This window comes from Nomascus leucogenys, chromosome 19 (genome assembly GCF_006542625.1).
Source record: "Nomascus leucogenys isolate Asia chromosome 19, Asia_NLE_v1, whole genome shotgun sequence".
In the NCBI taxonomy this organism is placed as follows: domain Eukaryota; kingdom Metazoa; phylum Chordata; class Mammalia; order Primates; family Hylobatidae; genus Nomascus; species Nomascus leucogenys.
The window spans coordinates 75,620,020-75,641,344 of NC_044399.1; the positions used below are offsets into that span (position 1 = coordinate 75,620,020).

The 21,325-nt window shown below is 42.3% G+C and overlaps 1 protein-coding gene across 3 annotated transcripts in view; it reads right to left on the reverse strand.

The window, feature by feature from the left end:
• RPA1 (replication protein A1) overlaps positions 1-21,325 on the reverse strand; it is a 64,121-nt gene that overhangs the window by 35,108 nt on the left and 7,688 nt on the right. For 2 of the 3 annotated variants that reach the window (XM_030800490.1, XM_003277816.4), the window contains exons 2-5: positions 16,797-16,847; positions 15,662-15,740; positions 14,977-15,085; positions 5,582-5,670 (exon numbers count right to left, since the gene is read on the reverse strand). In XM_030800490.1, the coding sequence (XP_030656350.1) occupies positions 5,582-5,670; positions 14,977-15,085; positions 15,662-15,740; positions 16,797-16,847 (328 nt within the window). Of the gene's footprint in view, positions 1-5,581; positions 5,671-7,248; positions 7,442-14,976; positions 15,086-15,661; positions 15,741-16,796; positions 16,848-21,325 lie in introns of those variants that run through there. The other variant, XM_030800491.1, reaches the window with a different exon arrangement.

Consider the following 21,325-nt stretch of genomic DNA (forward strand, 5'->3'; position numbering starts at 1 on the left):
CAAGAGATGGAGACCATCCCGGCCAACATGGTGAAACCCCATCTCTACTGAAAATACAAAAATTAGCTGGGCGTGGTGGTGTGTGCCTGTAGCCCCAGCTACTCGGGAGGCTGAGGCAAGAGAAATCGCTTGAACCTGGGAGGCGGAGGTTGCAGTGACCCGAGATCGTGCCTCTGCACTCCAGCCTGGCAACAGAGTGAGACTTCGTCTCAAAAATAAATAAATAAATAAATAAAAAACAAAATGAAATTAGCTGGGCGTGATGGCAGGATCGCTTGAGCCCAGGGCGTTGAGGCTGTACTGAGCCGTGAAAATACCACTGTACTCCAGCCTGGGCAACAGAGCAAGATGTTGGCTCTAGGAGAGAAAAAAAAAAAAAAGAACGCCGAAGTGGCTATGCTAATATCAAAGCAGATTTCAAAGCACAGAATTTCACCAGGGATAAAATCATTTCATAATAATAAGAATCAATTCATCAAGTGGACACAAGAATTCTAAATTATACAGATATTTAATAATAGAGCTTCAAAATACATGAAGCAAAAACTAATAGAACTGCAGAAAGATAGAGAAACTTACAAGTATTACAGTTAGAGATTTCAATACCCCTCTCAGTAATTGACAGAACAAGTAAACAGAAAAACAGTAAGGATATAGAAAAAGTGAATAACACAATTTACCGACTTGACTTAATTGACATTTATAAGACTCTGTCCAACAACAAAATACACATTCTTTTCAAGTACACACAGAATTTACCAAAAGAGACCATAATCTGGACATAAAATAAGACTCAAGGCCGGGCACGGTGGGTCACTCCTGTAATCCCAGCACTTTGGGAGGCCAAGGTGGGCGGATCATCTGAGGTCAGGAGTTCGAGACCAGCCTGGCTAACATGGCAAAACCCTGTCTTTACTAAAAACACAAAAATTATCCAGGCGTGGTGGCGGGCACCTGTAGTCCTAGCTACTTGGGAGGCTGAGACAGGAGAATCGCTTGAACCTGGGAGGTGGAGATTGCAGTGAACCAAGATTATGCCACTGCACTCCAGCCTGGGTGAAAGAGTGAGTCTCAGTCTCGAAAAATAAATAAATAAGTAAATAAAATAAAACAAAATAAGTCTCAATACATTTAACAGGATTCAGGTCATACAAAGTATGTTGTTTGATCATACTGGAAATAAATTAGATATCAAGAACAAGATCTCTAGAAAATACCCACATTTGGCCAGCGCAATGGCTCATGTCTGTAATTCCGGCACTTTGGGAGGCTGAGGCAGGCAGATCACTTGAGGGCAGGAGTTCGAGACCAGCCTGGCCAACATGGCAAAACCGCGTCTCTACTAAAAATATAAAAAATTAGCCAGGCGTGGTGGCGCACACCAGTAGTCCCAGCTACTCAGGAGGCTGATGTGGGAGGATCGCTTGAACCCGGGAGGCGGAGGCTGCAGTGAGCAGAGATTGTGCCACTGCACACCAGCCTGGGTGACAGAGCAAGACTCTGTCTCAAAAAAAAAAAGAAAATCCCCACATTTAAAAACTAAACACACTTCTAAATAACAGAATGTTAAAGACGAAATTGAAAGGGAAATAAGAAAGTATTATGAATTGAATATGAATGAGAATATAACATATCCAAATTTGCTGGATACTATTAAAGCAGTAGCTAAGGGCAAATTTATAATGCTGCATGCCTATGTTAGAAAAAAAGATCTCAAGTCAATGAACTCAGCTTCCACCTTAAGAAACGAGAAAAAAAATACAAAGCTCAAAGTTAGAAGAAAATATTAAAGATCAAAAGCATAAATCAATAGAATACAAAACATAAGAGAAAATAAAAAAATCTCAAAAGTTGCTCCTTTGAGATCAATAAAATTGATGAAACTCTCAAATTCTACAGACACTCAAAGGATAACAAGGAAACATATATGTATGTTATATAACATATATGTATGCTATAATTCCAGCACTTTGGGAGGCTGAGGCAGGCAGATAACTTGAGAGCAGGAGTTCGAGACCAGCTTGGCCAACGTGGCAAAATCCTGTCTCTACTAAAAATATAAAAAATTAAATAAAAAAAGTAAATTAAAAAATAAAAATTAAATAAATAAATAAATAAAAACTATATATAATTTTGTTTTGTTTTGAGACAGAGTCTCATTCTGTCGGCCCAGCTGGAGTGCAGTGGCATGATCTCGGCTCATTGCAACCTTCGCCTCCCGGGTTCAAGTGATTCTCCTGCCTCAGCCTCACAAGTAGCTGGGACTACAGGTGCGTGCCACCGTGCCTAGATAATCTTTGTATTTTTTCAGTAGAGACAGGGTTTCACCATATTGGCCAGGCTGGTCTCCAACTCCTGACCTCGTGATCTGCCTGCCTCAGCCTCCCAAAGTGTTGGGATTACGGGCGTGAGCCACAGCACCTGGCATTTTTTTTTTTTTAATGGGGTCTCGCTCTGTCACCCAGGCTGGAGTGCACTGGTGCCATCTGGCTTACTGCAACCTCCACCTCCCGGGCTCAGGTGGCTGGGACCACAGGTGCAGGAGTGCCACCACATCCAGCTAATTTTTTGTATTTTTGGTAGAGACTGGGTTTCATCATGTTGCGCAGGCTGGTCTTGAACTCCTGAGCACAAGCGATCAGCTTGCCTCGTTCTCCCAAGGTGTTGGGATTACAAGTGTGAGCCACCGCACCCGGCTGGAAATATATTTTTTAATCCATCTGATAATTTCTAATAATTGGGGTGTTTAGAATATTTATATTTCTATAGACTAATAAATTCAAGAACTTAAATGAAATTAAGTTCCTTGAAGCACATAATCTACCAAAGTCTACTCAAGAAGGTTGCCTGAATAACCCTGTATCTCTTTATTAAAGAAACTGAACTTACAGTTTAAGACTTTTCCATAAAAAAAAAAAAAAAATCAGGCCCAGATGGCTTCACTGGTGAATTCAACTGAACATCTAAGGAAGAAGTAATACCAAGTCTACACAAACTGCTGCAGAAAATTTAAGACGGAACACTTCCCAACTTATTCCGTAAGGTCAGGGTTACTCAGATATCAAAATCAGAGATGTAAGAAGAAAACTAAAGAAAAATGTCTCTCGTGAATACCGATACAAAAATTCTAAACAAAGTAAATCAAATGAAATGGATGTAGCAAATCAAATCCAACAATACGTAAAAAGAATAATACATCATGACGTAGACTCATCCCAGGGATCCCAGATTGGTGTAGCACTCAAAAACCAATCAACGTGGCTGAGCACAGTGTAATCCCAGCACTTTGGGAGGACCAGGTGGGTGGACCACTTGAGGTCAGGAGTTTGAGACCAGTCTGGCCAACATGGCAAAACCCCATCTCTACTAAACACACACACACACACACACACACACACACACACACACACACGAATTTTTAGCCGGGCATGGTGTCATACACCTGTAATCCCAGCTACTCTGAGGCTGAGGCACGAGAATCACCTGAACCCGGGAAGCGGAGGTTGCAGTGAGCCGAGAAGGCACCACTGCACTCCAGCCTGGGTGATGCAATGAGACTGTCTCAAAAAGAAAAAAAAAAAAAAAAAAAAATCAATCAATATAACTCACCATATTAACTAACTAACAAGAAAACCACATGATCATCAGATCATCAGCAAGCACAGAAAACGCATTTGACAAAACTCACCACCCATTTCTGATGAAAGCCCTCAGCAACTAGGAACAGAAATAAACTTCTTTATTTCTGATAAAAAGACTCTAAGAAAACCCTACAGTTAACATGACATTTAATGGTGAAAGTCTGAGTGCTTTCTCCCTGAGATCAGGAACAAGACGAAGATAACGAGCAAGGCTGAAGATGTTTTCTAATGTATTAGCCATTTGTTTTCCTTCTATAGTGAACAATCTGTTTTTCTCCAATGCCTGCTTTGCTAATGAAGTACTTTATTCCTTAATATGCAAAAGTTTCAATAAATAGTAAAGATACCTTTGTCAGTCCTATCAGTTGCAAATATTTTATCCTAGTTTAAGTTTACATACTTTTAATTTTTTGCAGTGGGGGAATAGCAGACACTTGCTGTGTCCCCAGGCTGGTGGGCAGTGGTGTGATCACAGCTCACTGCAGCCTCAACCTCCCAGGCTCAAGTAATCCCCCCACCTCATCCTCCCAAGTAGCTGAGACTACAGGTGCGAGCCACCACACCAGGCTAAGTTTTTAAAAATTATTGTAGAGATGGGGTCTTCCGGTGTTGCCCAGGCTGGTCTCCTCCTCCTGGACTCAAAGCAATTCTTCCACCTCAGCCTCCTAAAGTGCAGAATAATTACAGGTGCGAGGCACCGTGCCTGGTTTCCTATTTTTAATATGTAATTTTAAAATTTCAATGTAATCAAATATTCATCGTGAATTATTCCAATCTATTTGTGCAGTCTCTTCCTCTTGATTTTTGATGGTTTCATTTTCTAACTTGAAAAAATACATCTCAAATTTATTTTGCTGTAAAGTGAGGCTTTTATTTTTTGACTTGGTGTAAGGGCAAACAATCCTTTCCTTTAATGGGGCCAGTGATTTGAAGATTCTTTTTGCCTTTCTCTAGAATTGTCTAAAGTAATGATTTTTTTTTTTCAGCTTCTTTTAGGATGCAAAGAAAAAATGGACTTTTTTTTTCTAATTTCATTGTGCTTTTCTATACATTTTCATGAGAAAATTAAATCAGTAATTTTACCATCAAGAGATAATCGCAGTAAAATAATGTTATATATTCAACTTGTTTCAACAAATACTGAACGCCAGCCTCAAGTTAGGCACTAGAACAAACATGATCTCTACCTTCACACAGTTTACTCATGGCTTAGCAGTAAATAGAGATAATTCTAAAAGCTACCAGTGCGGTGAGTGTTATCACAGGAGTATAGACTGCATGCTTCACACTTTTTAAAAACAAAAGTGTACATAAGATAAATCTTAGGAAAACACGTTTCTCATTAATATTACAGATATCCTATAGTATCCTATATTACTGTGATATCCTAGATATTTTTTTTAGTCTCGTATAACTGAATCTTTGTCCATTACTTTCTTACTTTTTTTGAGACACAGTCTCGCTCTGTCGCCCCGGCTAGAGTGCAGTGGCACGATCTCAGCTCACTGAAACCTCTGTCTCCTGGGTTCAAGCGATTTCCCTGCCTCAGCCTCCTGCGTAGCTGGGATTACAGGCGCGGGCCTCTATGCCTAGCTACTTTTTGTATTTTTAGTAGAGATGGGGTTTTGCCATGCTGGCCAGACTGGTCTCAAACTCCTGATCTCAAGTGATCTACCTGCTTTGGCCTCCCAAAGTGCTGGGATTACAGGCGTGAGCCGCCGCGATCCCAGCCCATTTGTCCATTGCTTTCTAATTGTCCCCTTTGTTCATACATCATTTCTTTAGAATTGAAAAAGCCTGACAGAATAACCTGGTTCCTAGACCCCAGAATCACTATCATTTTATTAACACTAACAAGTCACACTGAATCCAAAGGTAGAACTCCGAATATATAAAGAGGTATTCAGTTGAGCGCTACAACCTACGCCAAAGCATTTTACCTTCATTATAGGGCACTGGATTGCCAATCTTCACTCCAACTGCTTCAGCTGACTTCAAAACTTCTAATTCCATCAAGATAACTACTCTCCTGCAAAAGCAGACAAACAGAAACAGGTTAGAAAAACAAATTCCGTTCAAATGATAAGCTACTCAAAATGCTTTCCCCGATGATCATTGTGATGAACTATTTTCCGTTTGTCATCTGTTTACATAAATATTTCTCTTCATCTTTCGCCGCATCATTATCAAGTGATTGCAGGGTTTTCATTTCCCAACTAGTTCCTTAATTAAAATGCAGTGTTCTCGCTACGCACCGTATCTTCAAGGAGCAACCGACATGGTAAGAATTTAGATTACTAAACACAAGAATATACGGCATAAAAAGAGATGACCTCTTTTCAGAAACACATACTTATCTCAACAATGACTTTTTCCCAGTGAAAACCAATTATTTTAAAAAATGTAATTATGACCCATTTTTAAGAACTTACAGTTCTTTGATTTTTAACTCTGATTAAAACCTTGTGATAACTTCCCAATGACCTTAGGCCACAAAGAAAAACTTGGGCCATGGCTTGCCTGGCCTGGCCTTGCTAACCCCCTCCCGCGCCGCCCTGCCCTCTGCCCTCTGCCCTCTGCCCTTTCTGTTTTCTTTCAGTTCCACCACATTCGACAGTCCCTCTTGCCACAAGGCCTTTGTCCATGCTGCTCCGAGATTGCCGTGTTGTGTTCCTTCTCATTTTGCCTCATCTAATACTCATTTTTTAGTTCTCATCTCAAACATCACTTCAAGAGACACTTCCTTAATCTCTAGTTGAGATCAGGTTGCTTTGTTCTAGTCTTTCCTACAGCCTTGATTTCCTTCCTTCAGAACACTCTGCTCCGTCTTAATTATATGTTCATTAGTGATTATTTCATTATTCTCTCTCTCTCCTACTAGACTGTATTGTCAATAAAGACAGGTATCCCTCAGTGCTTAATGAAGCAAATGGCCCACAGTTGTTGCTCAATACATACTTGATGAGCATATCACAATGTCTGCATTTTAAAAAGAACTGAAACACGAAGAAGGAATTTAATGGGAACATGACTGGAGGCAGGGAGACCAAAAGAGACAAAATGGCAGAGGCCTGAATGAGGTTAGTGGCAGGGGAGCTGAAGAAACTGGCCTAGAGCAATATTTAAGCAATAATCTACCCAATTTCATCATATTTTACACTTTAAATGGTCTGACTGCTGTTTTTGGATTTTTACATACAATCAATCGGTTTGTTTTAAATGGTCTGACTGCTATAATTTGGATTTTTACATACAATCAGTCGGTGTGTGCTGCTACCCTTATCAGATTTCACAACAGAGTTTCAATAAGATAAGCTTGAAATTATCTGTTCCTGAAAATGGTATCTAGATTCCCTGTAATAACTATCTGATAGACACTTAGTGGCAGATATTTAATTACTTTCCAAAATTATACAAATCACTCCAGAACATATAAAAATAGAAGGCTTATGAATCATTTGGTATGAGTCTAATACCAAAACCTAAGTCAAAACACACGCACAAAACCAAAACTAATCTCATCCTGCAATATCCCATAAATCCTAAATAAAATATCAGCAAGACGAACCTAGCAGCTTATTAACAGAATACACTAATATCAACTTACAGAGAACACAGATGACAAGGACACATGAAGTGACTTTACAGGGATGCATCAGCCAAATCCAGACTGGGGGAAACTGCACGAGGTGAAGGATAAATGATCTGGTTTCTTCAGCAAATAAACAGTAAAGGAGAAAAAAGGCAGAGGCAGAGCCTACAGATTCAGAGAGACTTAACAGACCATCAGTCTACCATCACGGGAACCTTATTTTGGATTCTGATTCATATAGATTGTGCGGGCACACACACACACACACACACACGCACACGCACACACACAAGTTGAAAATACAACACTGACAGTATTTGTTATTTTAGGTGTGAAATGGGATAGTGTCCTTTTAAGAGTTCTTATCTTTCAAAAATACATACTAAAATATTTATGGATGAAATAATATGATGTCTGAGATTTACTTCAAAATTACAGAGGAGAGTGGACATTGAAAGGATGGAGATAAAGCAAAACTGGACAACAGGTGACAATTTGAGGCTGAATGATGGGCTATATGGGGACTCATCAGACTACTGTGTATTCTATGTTTGTAGATGTTTAAAGTTTTCCAGAAAAAATATTTTAAACAATAAAAAGAGAAAGACAATTAGCAAGCTAAGAGAATTCTTCTTCTTTTTTTTTTTTTTTTTTGAGAGAGAGTCTCACTCTGTCACCCAGGCTGAAGTACAGTGGCACAATCTCAGCTCACTGCAACCTCTGCCTCCCAGGTTCAAGCAATTTTCCTGCCTCAGCCTCCTGAGTAGCTGGGATTACAGACATGCACCAGTACACCTGGCTAATTTTTGTACTTTTAGTAGAGACAGGGTTTTCACCATGTTGGCCAGGCTGGTCTCAAACTCCCCACCTCAGGCGATCCACCTGCCTCAGCCTCCCAAAGTGCTAGAATTACAGGCGTGAACCACCAGCCCAGCCTAGGATTATTTTTTTAAGGCAGGATTTATCGCAAGAATGAAACAAGAGTTGAATTATTAGGCAATCTTTTTTTTTTGGAGACAGAGTCTTGCTCTGTCACCTGGGCTAGAGTGCAGTGGGGCGATCTCAACTCATTGCAACCTCTATCTCCTAGGTTCAAGTGATTCTCCTGCCTCAGCCTCCCAAGTAGCTGGGACTATAGGCATGTGCCACCACGCCTGGCTAATTTTTGTATTTTCAGTAGAGACAGGGTTTCACCACGTTGGCCAGGCTGGTCTTGAACTCCTGACCTCAAGTGATCCACCCACCTCGGCCTCCCAAAGTGTTGAGATTACAGGCATGAGCCACCACGTCCAGCCTAGATAATCTATTAAAATAGTTCATTATGTTAATGGATTAAAAACAAATATGATCATATCAAGATGTAGTAAAAGCTTTGAAAGAATTTATGAGCCATTTCTGATGAAATCCTGAGGACTTAAAATTTTAATAAAACCTGCACATGCTAAACTGCGTGTTTTTCCACGATCAACACTGCATTGAACAGTGAAACCAAAAGCATTTCCATGAAAATCAAGCAACTGCTGACGTTACCATCGTCCAACAAAGTTTTGACAGTGCTGTCAATACAGTAAAATTAAAAAAAAAACAACAAAATGACAAATATGAGAATAAGGAATGCCGGGCACGGTGGCTCACGCCTGTAATCCCAGCACTTTGGGAGGCCGAGGCAGGTGGATCACGAGGTCAGGAGATCGAGACCATCCTGGCTAACGTGGTGAAACCCCATCTCTACTAAAAATACAAAAAAATTAGCTGGGCATGGTGGCGTATGCCTGTAATTCCAGCTACTTGGGAGGCTGAGGCAGGAGAATCGCTTGAACCTGGGAGGCGGAGGTTGCGGTGAGCTGAGATCGTGCCATTGCACTCCAGCCTGGGCAACAAGAATGAAACTCCATCTCAAAAAAAAAAAAAAAAAAAAAAAGAAAAAGAAAAGAAAAGAGAATAAGGAGATGACGCAATTGTGTATCTAGAAAATCTGAAACCAAACGGACACATACTATTTTCTTGGATGAAAAGACTTAATATCAAATATTATCTAAAATTAAGAAAGTTATTTGCATTCCAACAAGACTTTTCCTTTCTTTTTTTTTTATTTATTTTTGAGACAAGGTCTTGCTCTCTGTCGCCCAGGCTAGAATGCAGTGGCACTATCACAGCTCACTGCAGCCTTGACTTGTGGGACTCAAACAATCTTCCTACCTCAGCCTCCTGAGTAGCTGGGATCACAGGCATGCACCACCACACCCGGCTAATTTTCAGATTTTTCAGAGACAGGGTCTCCCTATGCTGCCCAGGCTGGTCTCAAACTCCTGGGCTCAAGCAGTTCTCCCGCCTCAGCCTCCCAAAGTGCTGGGATCACAGGTGTGAACTACTCAGCCTCCCAAAGTGCTGGGATTCCAGGTGTGAACTACTGTGCCTGGCTGCTTGGTATTTTGGGCTTGGCAACTCTAAAATTCATATGGAGGAATAAATATAAGAACAGCAAACAGGCCGGGCGCGGTCACTCACGCCTGTAACCCCAGCACTTTGGGAGGCCGAGGCGGGCAGATCACAAGGTCAGGAGATCAAGACCATCCTGGCTAACACAGTGAAACCCCGTCTCTACTAAAAATACAAAAAATTAGCCGGGCGTGGTGGTGGGCACCTGTAGTCCCAGCTACTCGGGAGGCTGAGGCAGGAGAACGGCATGAACCCGGGAGGCAGAGCTTGCAGTGAGCCGAGATCGCACCACTGCACTCCAGCCTGGGCAACAGAGCGAGACTCCGTCTCAAAAAAAAAAAAAAAAAAAAAAAAAGAACAGCCAACAAAAATTTGGAGGGAGGGCCGGGCGCGGTGGCTCACGCTTGTAATCCCAGCACTTTGGGAGGCCGAGGAGGGCGGATCACGAGGTCAGGAGATCGAGACCACGGTGAAACCCTGTCTCTACTAAAAATACAAAAAAAAAAAATTAGCCAGGCGTGGTGGCGGGTGCCTGTAGTCCCAGCTACTCGGAGAGGCTGAGGCAGGAGAATGGCGTGAACCCAGGAGGCGGAGCTTGCAGTGAGCCGAGATCGCACCACTGCACTCCAGCCTGGGTGACAGAGCAAGACTCCATCTCAAAAAAAAATAAAAAAAAAATTGGAGGGAAAAAGCAAAGAAAGACATTGTCTATAAATTTCTAAATAGTCTACAGAGAAGTTTAACTGAAACTCTATGGAGTGTAATTTGAAGTACTGGCAAGAACGGGGAGAAACTCCACACTCATGCGCTGTTGGCAGGGAGGTAAACTGGTGTATACACTTTCAACAATAGCCTGGGAGTTCCTCAAAAAGTTAACCATAAAATGACCAGTTAGCCTAGCAATTCCTTTCCTAGACAGATTATCTATAAAAGAAATGGAAATGTCTGTCCACAAAAAACTTGTACACAAATGTTCATAGAATTATTAGTAATAGCAAGCAGGTTGAAACAATCCGAATGCCCATCAACTAACGAATAGATACACAAAATGTGATGTATCTAGACAACACAGGATTATTCTGCCATAAAAAGGAACAGGCTGGGTGCAGTGGCTCACACCTGTAATCCCAGGACTTCGGGAGGCCGAGGCGGGTGGATTACAAGGTCAGGAGTTTAAGACCAGCCTGGCCAAGATGGTGAAACCCCGTCTCTACTAAAAATACAAAAAAATTAGCCAGGCATGGTGGCATGCATCTGTAATCCCAGCTACCCAGGAGGCTGAGGCAGAGAATTGCTTGAACCCGGGAGGCAGAGGTTGTAGTGAGCCGAGATGGCACCACTGCACTCCAGCCTGGGCAAGAAAAACTTGTCACCCAGGATGGAGTACAATGGCGCAATCTTGACTCACTGCAACTTCTGCCTCCCGCATTGAAGCAATTCTGCCTCAGCCTCCCGAGTAGCTGGGATTACAGGTGTGCACCACTATGCCCAGCTAATTTTTGTATTTTTAGTAGAGATGGGGTTTCACCATGTTGTCCAGGCTAGTCTCAAACTCCTGACCTCAGGTGATCTGCCTGCCTCGGCCTCCCAAAGTGCTGGGATTACAGGCATGAGCCACTGTGCCTGGCCAACAGATACTCTTATATAACATTCATGAGTATAATTGGTATACTTTCCACAGATGTCCTTTGACCCCACAATACAAATTCTAATAATCTGTTATTCAGAAATAAAAGCATAAACACGTTAAGATAAAGTACAACGATGACTGCTCAAGTCCTGTTTAGAATAAACCTGAATGATCACCAAAAAAGCAAGGAGTAGATAAACCCAGCCATACACACAGACTCTCAGCAGAGGTACAAAAGAATACGAAGCAAGCCTCCAAGCTGAGGCAGTGCCATCAGGCAAAGCCCAGGGGAGCGGAGCTGTCTCCGTGACTGGAGAGAGTGGGCTGTGAAGTTTCCCAGCAAGGACTGCACTCAATCCCAGCAACGCTTCCACCGTCTCCCACAACCATGCCCTGGAGGACAGGAAAGTGGCTGCAAAGCACCACTTAAGCGCTCCAAGGTAGCCTGGAGTGGAAGATAAAAGGTCCCAAGTGAGAAGGTTGGCAACATGTACCTAGTCTAGACTATGTCAGAGCAAATATCAAGTCGGGACAGGACTGTCCACATTAAGCATGAACAAAATAAAAAGGGATGACAAAGCAACAATACAATACACAACAATGCGTAGAAGGGAAAGGAACGGGGAGGCAAAGACGACTAAAGAACCCACTCTAGAAGAAAGTGCAAGCCAAGAAAAGGAGTCACACTTCTCAAAAGCGATTGGCAAAGTAAGTACGACTATATAAATCCAACAAATTAACGGCCAAAAGATGAGCTAAAACAAGAGACTAAGAAGAAAAGGAAGCTTGAACAGCTAAGAAAAAAACAGAACAAAATCAATACTATTATACATCTAATAACTTATAAAGATTGAGGAGTAGAAAACTAAAAACTGTACTATTATGTTGGAAAACCTCGAAGCAAGCCAATGCATCCATTAGAAAAAAGGTTAAAGTAGGCCAGGTGCGGTGGCTCACGCCTGTAATCTCAGCACTTTGGGAGGCCGAGGCGGGTGGATCACGAGGTCAGGAGATCAAGACCATCCTGGCTAACAAGGTGAAACCCCGTCTCTACTAAAAATACAGAAAATCAGCCAGGTGTGGTAGCGGGCGCCTGTAATTCCAGCTACTCGGGAGGCTGAGGCAGGAGAATGGCATGAACCTGGGAGGCAGAGCTTGCAGTGAGCCAAGATCAGGCCATTGCACTCCAGCCTGGGCGACAGACCAAGACTCCGTCTCAAAAAAATAAATAAAATAAAAAAAAATAAAAATAAATAAAAAAAAAAAGAAAAAAGGTTAAAGTAAAGACCTATATGGAGGTCAAAGTTATCTACAACATACATAAAAACTGGAACTCAATAAATGAAATACAAAACAACATTAAGGAATAACACACAGAAAAACTTCCTTGAAAAGAACTGAATCTGCAGACTGAACGAGCATACCACATACCACAAAAAAAAAAAGAATATGGACGGCCAGGCATGGTGCTCATGCCTGTAATCCCAGCACTTTGGGAGGCTGAGGCAGGTGGATCACGAGGTCAGGAGATCAAGACCATCCTGGCTACCATGGTGAAACCCCGTCTCTACTAAAAATACAAAACAAAATTAGCTGGGCGTGGTGGCGGGTGCCTGTAGTCCCAGCTACTCGGGAGGCTAAGGCAGGAGAATGGCGTGAACCCGGGAGGCGGAGCTTGCAGTGAGCCAAGATCGCGCCACTGCATTCCAGCCTGGGCGACAGAGTGAGACTCTGCCTCAACAACAACAACAACAAAAATACAGACAATTGACATTGAGGCATAGCCTGGTTAAGTACTGAATTTGAGGTATAAAGAAAAAAATCTTCAGGAATATAGGTAGAAAAAGCAAAGCTTATTAGCTGGCCACAGTAGCGGGTGCCTGTAGTCCCAGCTACTCGGGAGGCTGAGGTGGGAGAATTACCTGAGCCCAGGAGGTCAAGGCTGCAGTAAGCCCTGATGCTGCCGCTGCAGTGAGCCCTGCTGGTGCCACCGCACTCCGGCCTGGGCAATCAGAGTGAGGCCTCAGGGAAAAAAAAAAAAAAAAAGCAAAGCTTCCTACAAGGGAAGAAATCAAACCAGGATGGCCTTAAGACTTCTCCAGATCAACATTCAATGCCAGAAGACAAAATTCTGAGGGTAAAGCCACATAACCTAAGAATAGACAGCCAGGCAAGCGGTCATTCTAGCATACAGACCTACAGGCTGATAATGGGGAATATGGCACTAAAGAGCCAGTCCAGAAAAAAGTTCTTGAGTGAAATCCAAGCAACATAGAGATAAATAGGTAGGAAAAAAGAACAGCTGGAGAAAATGTAAGAGTCCTAAAATCAGTGTAACAGAATTCTAAAAACTAATTACTTAAACCTTTTAGTATTGTTGATCGTTTTTTATCTTGGTTTTTGTTTTTGTTGTTTTGGTCTTTTTTGAGACAGGGTCTTACTCTATTGCCCAGCCTGGAGTGCAGTGGCATGATCTCAGCTCACTGCAGCCTTCACCTCTCAGGGCTCAGGCCATTCTCTCTTCTCAGCCTTCCAAGTAGCTGGGACCACAGACACGTGCCACGACGCCCGGCTAACTTTTCTTTTTTTTCATAGAGACAAGGTCTCACCATATTGTCCAGGCTGGTCACAAACTCCTGGGCTCAAGTGATCCTCCCTACCTGGTCTCCCAAAGTGTTGGCATGACAGGTGTGAGCCACTGCACCTTGCCTGAAATAAGTCATTTTTTAGCAATGAGAGTAACAGTTCCGTTCATCACTGTATCTCTAGCATGCAGCAACTTGTCTGTGTACAACACATTCTTTTTTTAAATTTATTTTTTTAGAGATGGCCTCTTGCTGTGCTGTCCAGGCTGGAGTGTGGTGGTGCAATCACAGCTCACTGCAGTCTCAAACTCCTGGGGTTGGGGAATCCTCCCACTTCAGCCTCCCATGTAGCTAAGACTGTAGTGTGTGCCACCACACCTCACTAATTTAACTTTTTTTTTTTTTGTAGAGACAGGGCCTGGCTATATCACCCAGGCTGGTCTCAAACTCCTGGCCTCAAGCAATCCTCCCACCTTAGTACCACAAAGTGCTGGGATTACAGGCATAAGCCACCACACGTGGTTCAACATATTCTATATTGGCTAAATACAGCATTTAATATAAAATATTCAAGATTGCACACACACACACACACACACACACACACACACAAAGCAGCATTACAAAATAATTATCATTTTCCGCTGTAAAATAAAGGACCCCTTTTCATTAAAAGATACTTTTGAGGCCGGGCGTGGTGGCTCGCACCTGTAATCCCAGCACTTTGGGAGGCTGAGGTGGGCAGATTGCCTGATCTCAGGAGTTTGAGACCAGCCTGGGCAACATGGCAAAACCCCATTTCTACCAAAAATAAACAAAAAAGATAAGATCTTTTTGGGGGAAATCCTAAAAACGCTGCTTCTGAAGAAATTAGAAATAACAAGATTTCTGCATTCTACTTTAATCTTCTGCTCTGAAATTTCCAACTTGTTTCCATGTTTCTCCTCCTTGGGTGCCATGTGTTAGCTACCTGAGTTCTTAACTGAAAAGCTGCAAATTCTTAGCTGAAAACTCACTATTGCCTTTTTTTATTCCTAAATTCTTTCCCATTCTACAATACAATAAGACATAAAAAAACACACCACATACCTTCCGTCTTTCAGAGTGTTCACAATGTATCTGTTAATCTGGCAAACACAGTTGCTGGACAATTGTTCTTGCTCCACAAGAAGGTTCAACTGTGTTGCCAACATGAAAGCTGAAAAGCACAGAGATTTCTTTAGCCTCCAAAATCCTGCAGTCTTAAGACTCTGAAAGCTACTCCTACCTGTGCTAGCAAAGAAAAATGCCTTAAATATGCTCCTGAAATTAAAGCTAGTCAGACTCTGCAGAGTGAAAAGCTGTGTATTTTGCTGCCTGTTAAACATTTGCTGCTACTCTTAAATGTGTGAATTTGTTAAAGTGGCCAAAATCATTTAAAAATTCTCTCCTTTCTCCCCTTTACAGCTTCCAACACAGAAATAAAACCCCAGAAAAGGAAAGTATAGGGCAGCTGACCCATCGCACTCAGTCGATGTCAATATCATCCTTAGCGAAATTAATCAGAGAAAACACAGAACACCAGTTAGAGAAAATTTAAGCCAAGTGGCAGCTTTCCACTACCTGCGGTCTATTGTTACAATGCTCTCTGACGGCTGCAATTCTGTCTGAATGAAGTGCATAGCCAAGCAAGTATGGACTTCACGAATGCCCCCAAATTATGGCTACCAAAGGGCTGGGTGTGCTTCTACTATTTAAATACTCACACGTTTCTAGATGGATACACCATACTCACAGGATAGAGTGTTCAATCCATCACTCATGAGCAGTCGATAACGCGGTGGACTATTCCCCGTAGTAATGGGACGGATGTTCTAGGATAGAAAACTTGATTCATTAGCCAGGTTGTCTGCCCCGTCCCCAGGGATATGTAAACCGAAGTGGCAGGAGAGCGGGTTTGCCATTAGTTCAATACAAACTAACTGTTTGCCCATTCTCTTGACACCTAAATCCAAGTAAAAGAAAATTGGATTTGATGATTTTCCCACTGACCTCCCTCCACTAGCATTATTAAACACAGCAGAGAGGGAAGTAAAACGAGCTGCCTATACGCTTGTGTTCTCACCCCGACTCAAATTTGGCTGAAAATCAATTACCAAAAAAATAAAAATAATAATAATAATGAAGCACCCAATACACACAAGGTGCTGTGTAGTCAACATGCTAAAAATACAAAATGAACAAAAAGAATCCTTGTCCTGAAGGGGCTAACAACTGGGGTGGAGATGGAGGCAGAGAGACGTAAGTGACATGTGTCCGTGATCAGGCGGCAGAGCCGAGACCTTTGTCCCCACCTGAGAGACAGCAGAGGCAGGTTTCCAAAGGAAGTGAAACCTGTACCCAGAGCCCCAAGCTGACCCACAGCTCGTGTGGTGCAGCAGAGAGACCCATCAGACCAGCTGACTGAAAACCTGCAGGCGTGAGCCCACCATTCTGCTTCTATTTTTCAAAACTCCACTGAAGTCTGAGAACCCCTTAAATAAATGATGTGTTAACTGAAGAATGTTAAGGAGACAAGTTCATACTAGATATATTTCTGGAGGTCATATAAAAGGCCAATGTGAACAAGACAAACCCAAGGGCAGAAAAGGCAAGTAGCACCACAGTCATCTATCAACAGTGGGGAGGAAGACAGAGGCAAAGCCTTCAGTCTGAACCTCCAAAGACAGCAGAACTTAGCAGCTCACGTAGTAACATTTTCAAACAGCTTGGCTGCTCTCTCAGGGTTACAGTGTAGACTGGCCTATTTTTTGTGACTGGGGGCGAATTTCCGAAAGTGGACAAATCTGTCTGTCCTTCATCAAACGTAACTTGTAATTAGATGACTTCTAAAGAAGTTGACATGGAACGTAACATACGCAGGTACTTACGATGACTTGGAGGATGGGCTTTATGTTTGTATCCCCCTTCTGCATGATGGCCTGAGGGAGTGAAAACAGGTTTGTGTGAGCTATGCAGTCAAATCATGATGAAAATGACATGTTTTTATAGTTGGTATTTGGAATATACAGATAAGATTGTTAAAAGGGCCTATTCAGAGCCCGTCAGCTGAAACGTCTACTTTATCACTTTGGACAAACCATAAAATGGTAAGAGGGAGATACGTGTTTTACAACAAGGAAACACTTAGTACATCTCTTAACACCGGTATCCCATGTGTACTCATTATTCATAACAACCATTCATTTCCCTCTAGTGCTCATTAACAGGGAATTAGATAAATAAATCCTATATACATTAAAGAGATAATAAGGGAGTATTAGGAACAATTTTATAAAACAACCAAGATAAAGTGGATAAATCCCTCAAAAAATACAAATTATCAAAACTGATACAAAAGAAAATGTATACAGCTCTATATCTATTAAAGAAATTGAATTTATAATTCTAAATATTCCAAAAGAAAACACTCTAGGTCCAGATGGCTTTATTGGTGAATCCTAGCTAACATTTAAGAACAAACAAACAAAAAACTTGCATAAATTATTTCAGAAAATAGAAAAGACTTTCTTTCCAAGTCATTTTATGATGTTAGGTTTACTATGACAGAAAAAAAAACAAAGACCGCCCCATGCAGAGGTTCATGCCTATAATCCTGGCACTTTGGGAGGCCGAGGTGGGAGGACTGCTTTGAGCCCAAGAGTTCAAGACCAGCCTAGGCAACATAGCGAGACTCTGTTTAAAAAAAAAAATCTTCAACAAAATAATAGCAAATCAAATCCAGCACTATATAAAATGGATAATATGTCATGACCAAGTGTGATTTATCCAAGGAAGGCCAGGTTTACTCAACATCTGAAAAATCAATGTAATTTGTCACATTCGCAGAATAGAGAAAAATCATTATCAACTGAATAGATACAGAAAAGGCAACACTTATTCATTATAAAGTCTCAGCAAACTAGGCATAGAAGTAACGCTTAAACTGATAGCTGACATCTACAAAAAAAATCTACGCTTACCATCACACTTAACAGTAAAAGACAATAATATGCTACTAAGATTGGGAATAAGGCAAGGATATACCTCTTAACACCTTTATTCAATGTGGTATTAGAGGTTCTAACTAATGCAATAAGGCAAGGGAAAAAAAGGCATACAGATTAAAAAGGAACTGGCTGGGCAAGGTGGCTTGTAATCTCAGCACTTTGGGAGGCCGAGGTGGGCAAATCACTTGAGCTCAGGAGTTTGAGACCAGCCTGGCCAACGTGGTGAAACCCTGTTTCTACCAAAAATTTAAAAATTAGCTGGGCGTGGTGGCGCATGCCTGTAATCCCAGCTGCTGGGGAGGCTGAGACAGGAGAATCACTTGAACCCAGGAGGCGGAGGTTGCAGGGAGCTGAGATCGCACCACCGCACTCCAGCCTGGGCGACAGAGTGAGGCTCCCTCTCAAAATAAAAAATAAAAAGATTAAAAAGGAACAGATAAAACTTCCTTTATTTGTAGACAATTTGATCGTTTACAAAGAAAATCCTAAGGTATCTATAAAAACTAGTAAGTTGATTTAGCAAGTTTGCAGGACACAAGGCTGGTGTGGAAAAATCACTTGTATTTCAATATACTAGCAGTAAACAACTGAAGAATGAAATTTTCAAAAATGCCACTTAAACACCATCAAAAGAACTTTTTTTTGAGACGAGTTTCGCTCTGTCATGCTAGAGCACAGTGGCACAATCTCAGCTCACTGCAACCTCTAATGCCCCGGTTCAAGCAATTCTCCTGCTGCAGCCTCCTGTGTAGCTGGGGTTACAGGCATGCACCACCACACCTGGCTAATTTTTGTAGTTTTAGTAGAGACGGGGTTTCACCACGCTGGCCAGGCTGGTCTCAAACTCCTGATCTCTAGTGATCTGCCCGCCTCAGCCTCCCAAAGTGCTGGGATTACAGGCATGAGCCACCACGCTGGGCTTCAAAAGTAAATTATTTAGGGATATATTTAACAGTACATATGTAAGAACTGCACACTGAAAACTACCAACAAGGCTGCATACAGCGGCTCATGCCTATAATCCCAGCACTTTTGGAGACAGAAGCAGGAGGATCACTTGAGCCCAGGAGTTCGAGACCAGTCTGGGCAACATAAGGAGACCCGACTCTATAAAAAATTAGCCAGGTGGTGGCTCACACCTGTAATCCCAGCACTTTGGGAGGCCGAGGTGGGAGGATCACGAGGTCAGGAGATCGAGACCATCCTGGCTAACACGGTGAAACCCCGTCTCTACTGAAAATATAAAAAATTAGCCGGGCATGGTGGGACACGGCTGTAGTCCCAGCTACTCGGGAGGCTGAGGCAGAAGAATCGCTTGAACCTGGGAGGCGGAGGTTGCAGTGAGCCGAGATCGCGCCCCTGCACTTCAGCCTGGGCAACAGAGAGAGAATCCATCTCAAAAAAAAAAAAAAAAAATTAGCCAGGTATGTGGTGCACACCTGTAGTCCCAGCTACTCACAAAGCTGGGGAAGAATCACTTGAGCCCAGGAGGTCTAGGCTGCAGTGAGCTGTGATGGCACCACTGCACTCCAGCCTGGGTGACAAAGCAAGACCCTGTCTGAAAACAAACAAACGTCGGTTTTCATTTTCTTTTTCTTTTTTTATTGTACTTTGTTTCTCTATACTTCAGTGTATGCAAAGGGATCAGCACTTTGGGAGGCTGAGACAGGATGATCACTTGAGGTCAGGAGTTCGAGACCAGCCTGGCCAACATGGTGAAACCCCATCTCTACAAAAAATACAAAAAGTAGCTGGGTGTGGTGGCACACGCCTATAATCCCAGCTACTCGAGAGGCTGAGACAAGAGGATTGTTTGCATCTGGGAAGCAGAGGCTGCAGTAGGGTAAGATAGCACCACTGTACTCTACCTGAGTGACAGAGTAAAGCCCTGTCTCAAAAAAAAACAAAACAAAACAAAAAAAACAAAACTAGCTGGGCGCAGTGGTCCCAGCTACTCGGAGGGTGAGGAGGGAGGATCACTTGAGCCAAGGAGATAAAGCTGCAGTAAGCTATGATCATGTATGTCACCGCACTCCAGCCTGGGTGACTAAGTGAGATCCTGTCTCAAAAAAAAAAAAAAAAAAGAAATGAAGCTAGAGAATTTACGATGCCAGATTTCAAGATTTACTATAAATCTGCAAAGTTTATGACGACGTGGTATTGACATAAGCAACAGCATAGAAATCAACTGACATTCTAGAAACAGATACACACATACAGTCCATTGCTTTTATCTAAAGTGACTAAGGGGCCAGGCGCGGTGGCTCACGCCTATAATCCCAGCACTTTGGGGGCCAAGACGGGCGGATCACAAGGTCAGGAGATCGAGACCATCCTGGATAACACAGTGAAACCCCGTCTCTACTAAAAATACAAAAAAATTAGCCGGGCGTGGTGGTGGGCGCCTGTAGTCCCAGCTACTCGGGAGGCTGAGGAAGGAGAATGGCGTGAATCCGGGAGGTGGAGCTTGCAGTGAGCTGAGATCGCGCCACTGCATCCCAGCCTGGGCAACAGAGCGAGGCTCCGTCTTAAAAATAAAAAATTTAAAAAAAATAAATAAATAAAGTGACTAACTCAATGGAACGGGATAGTCTTTTCAATAAACAGGGCTGGAACAACTGAATATCTATATTAAAAAAAGATCTATATATCATAGATAAAATAGTCAACTTGAAATGCATCACAGACCACAAGGCAAAGCTAAAACTACAAAACTTCTGGAAGAAAACACAGTATAAAAGATTTGTGACCTTGGGTCGGGTAGGCAAAGATTTCTTTTTTTTTTTTTGAGACTGAGTTTCACTATTGTTGCCCAGGCTGAAGTGCAATGGCGCGATCTTGGCTCACCACAACCTCCACCTCCTGGGTTCAAGCAATTCTCCTGACTCAGCCTCCCAAGTAGCTGAGATTACAGGCATGCGTCACCACGCCCAGCTAATTTTGTATTTTTAGTAGAGATGGGATTTCTCCATGTTGGCCAGGCTGGTCTCGAACTCCCGACCTCAAGTAATCCGCCCGCCTCATCCTCCCAAAGTGGTGGGATTACAGGCATGAGCCACCGCGTCCAGCCTAGCAAAGATTTCTTAGGACACACAAACACAACTCCACAAAAAACAAAACAAAAACAAACAAAAAAACAACCTGATAACTTGGACTTCATCAAAATTTAAAAGTGCACTTCAAAAAAACAAAATTTCAAAAAAGAAAAGGCAAGTCACGGATTGGGAGAAAATATAATATTTATATTTAACGAAAGACCTACCAAGAATAAAGAATTCTTACAACTCATTAATAAGCACAAAACCCAATTTTTAGGTGAACAAAAGATGTGAACAGACACTTCTTTTGTGAAGATATACAAATCGCCAGTAAGCCCACGAAAAGATGCTCAACGTCCTTAGTCACCAGAG